Genomic DNA, 1,200 nt, shown 5'->3' on the forward strand with positions numbered 1-1,200 from the left:
GTACCACACCCCATCGTACGACATGTGTTTTGGCTACACGCTCATGTCGGTCGCCCGAACTTACGACAGAGCCGTCGCGATCGCGTCGGGTGTTGCGCTGTTTTGCTTGCTTTTGCTGGCTGCGCGCGTGTGGGTCGTCCGCCGCGCCAAGAAATACCAGGATGCGCTTCGGGACGCCACCGTGCAATCCCCCGTCGACAACGCATAGGTGTCTAGCTGGGTGTATAGTCCTCTATGTATAAGCACATGTTTTTGCTACATGCGTCGCGTCGCATTGCCATCGAGACGTTCACCTACCCCTTAGCTACCCCAAGTATTCAGGCAGCAAAGACACTGTGCATGATTGATCCTTTCGTCGTTGACGACGTGCGGTGCAGTAAATGAGCTCGAATCGAATGCCCTTTTATGTCAATCGGCACTGTTTATTGACCCTTGGTTACGGCGAGGAAAGCGAGAGAGCTCGAGTTCTACAGTTGTGGGGTGAAGTGTACTCGATTGAGGTTGTTGTCAATATCGCAATTGATGACAAGTGTCTTGGGCGGTATGGAGGCTAGTACGCCTGCTGCTGCTCCTATACAATATATACCGGGAAGGCTATCTTGAGGTCGAGTCGAAGGCCAACCGCACACCTAGCACTCACGCGCATCGTGTCACGACCATCGTCGAAACCCAGATCTGATAGCCAAAGTGCACCAACGTAAATAAGAAGTCGATCTTGCAGACACTTGGCGTTGCTGAAATACAAGTTCCTCGCTGAAATGCGAAGGCTAATATTGTCGGACGTTGTTCGGGACAGGAGCGCGCTCCGCCATACAGGGTGCTGGCGCGGCGACTGATGGTGCGCTACTGTAGAAGTAGAAGCAGCCAAAGACGCCAAAGCTGCGCGGGCTCTTGGACGAAGCTCTTGTGCAGTGTCGGCTTCGTGGCTTTTTTTCAAGGTCGTAATTCTTGGCATGTTTTCGCTTCCTATTCGTACAATTTCTGTATTTTTATGACGGCGTATTATTTAAATCTCTAATTCTAATTTCATCGTATTGAGCTCTGCATTTGTATTTATTTAAAAAAGAACAGTGGCGATGTCACCGTTTGCCATCCAGCAGATGAATATTACGTATGAATAAGGTCCTGCTGGGCACGATTTCACACTATTCATGGCACGTTTTAAAAATAGGTGTGACACAAGAGACAGGCAGGCACGTT

At 50.0% G+C, this 1,200-nt stretch overlaps 1 protein-coding gene across 1 annotated transcript in view; it reads left to right on the forward strand.

Annotated features, from left to right (window-relative positions):
• The window catches only part of SDRG_11348 (hypothetical protein), a 1,212-nt gene extending 948 nt beyond the window's left edge, over positions 1 to 264 (forward strand). The window contains exon 2 of the mRNA XM_008617383.1: positions 70 to 264. Within this exon, the coding sequence (XP_008615605.1) occupies positions 70 to 208 (139 nt within the window). The 3' untranslated portion in view covers positions 209 to 264. The remainder of the gene's footprint in view (positions 1 to 69) is intronic.
• The last annotated feature ends 936 nt before the right edge of the window (positions 265 to 1,200 follow it).

The sequence above is a fragment of the Saprolegnia diclina genome (assembly GCF_000281045.1).
Source record: "Saprolegnia diclina VS20 unplaced genomic scaffold supercont1.41, whole genome shotgun sequence".
In the NCBI taxonomy this organism is placed as follows: domain Eukaryota; phylum Oomycota; class Saprolegniomycetes; order Saprolegniales; family Saprolegniaceae; genus Saprolegnia; species Saprolegnia diclina.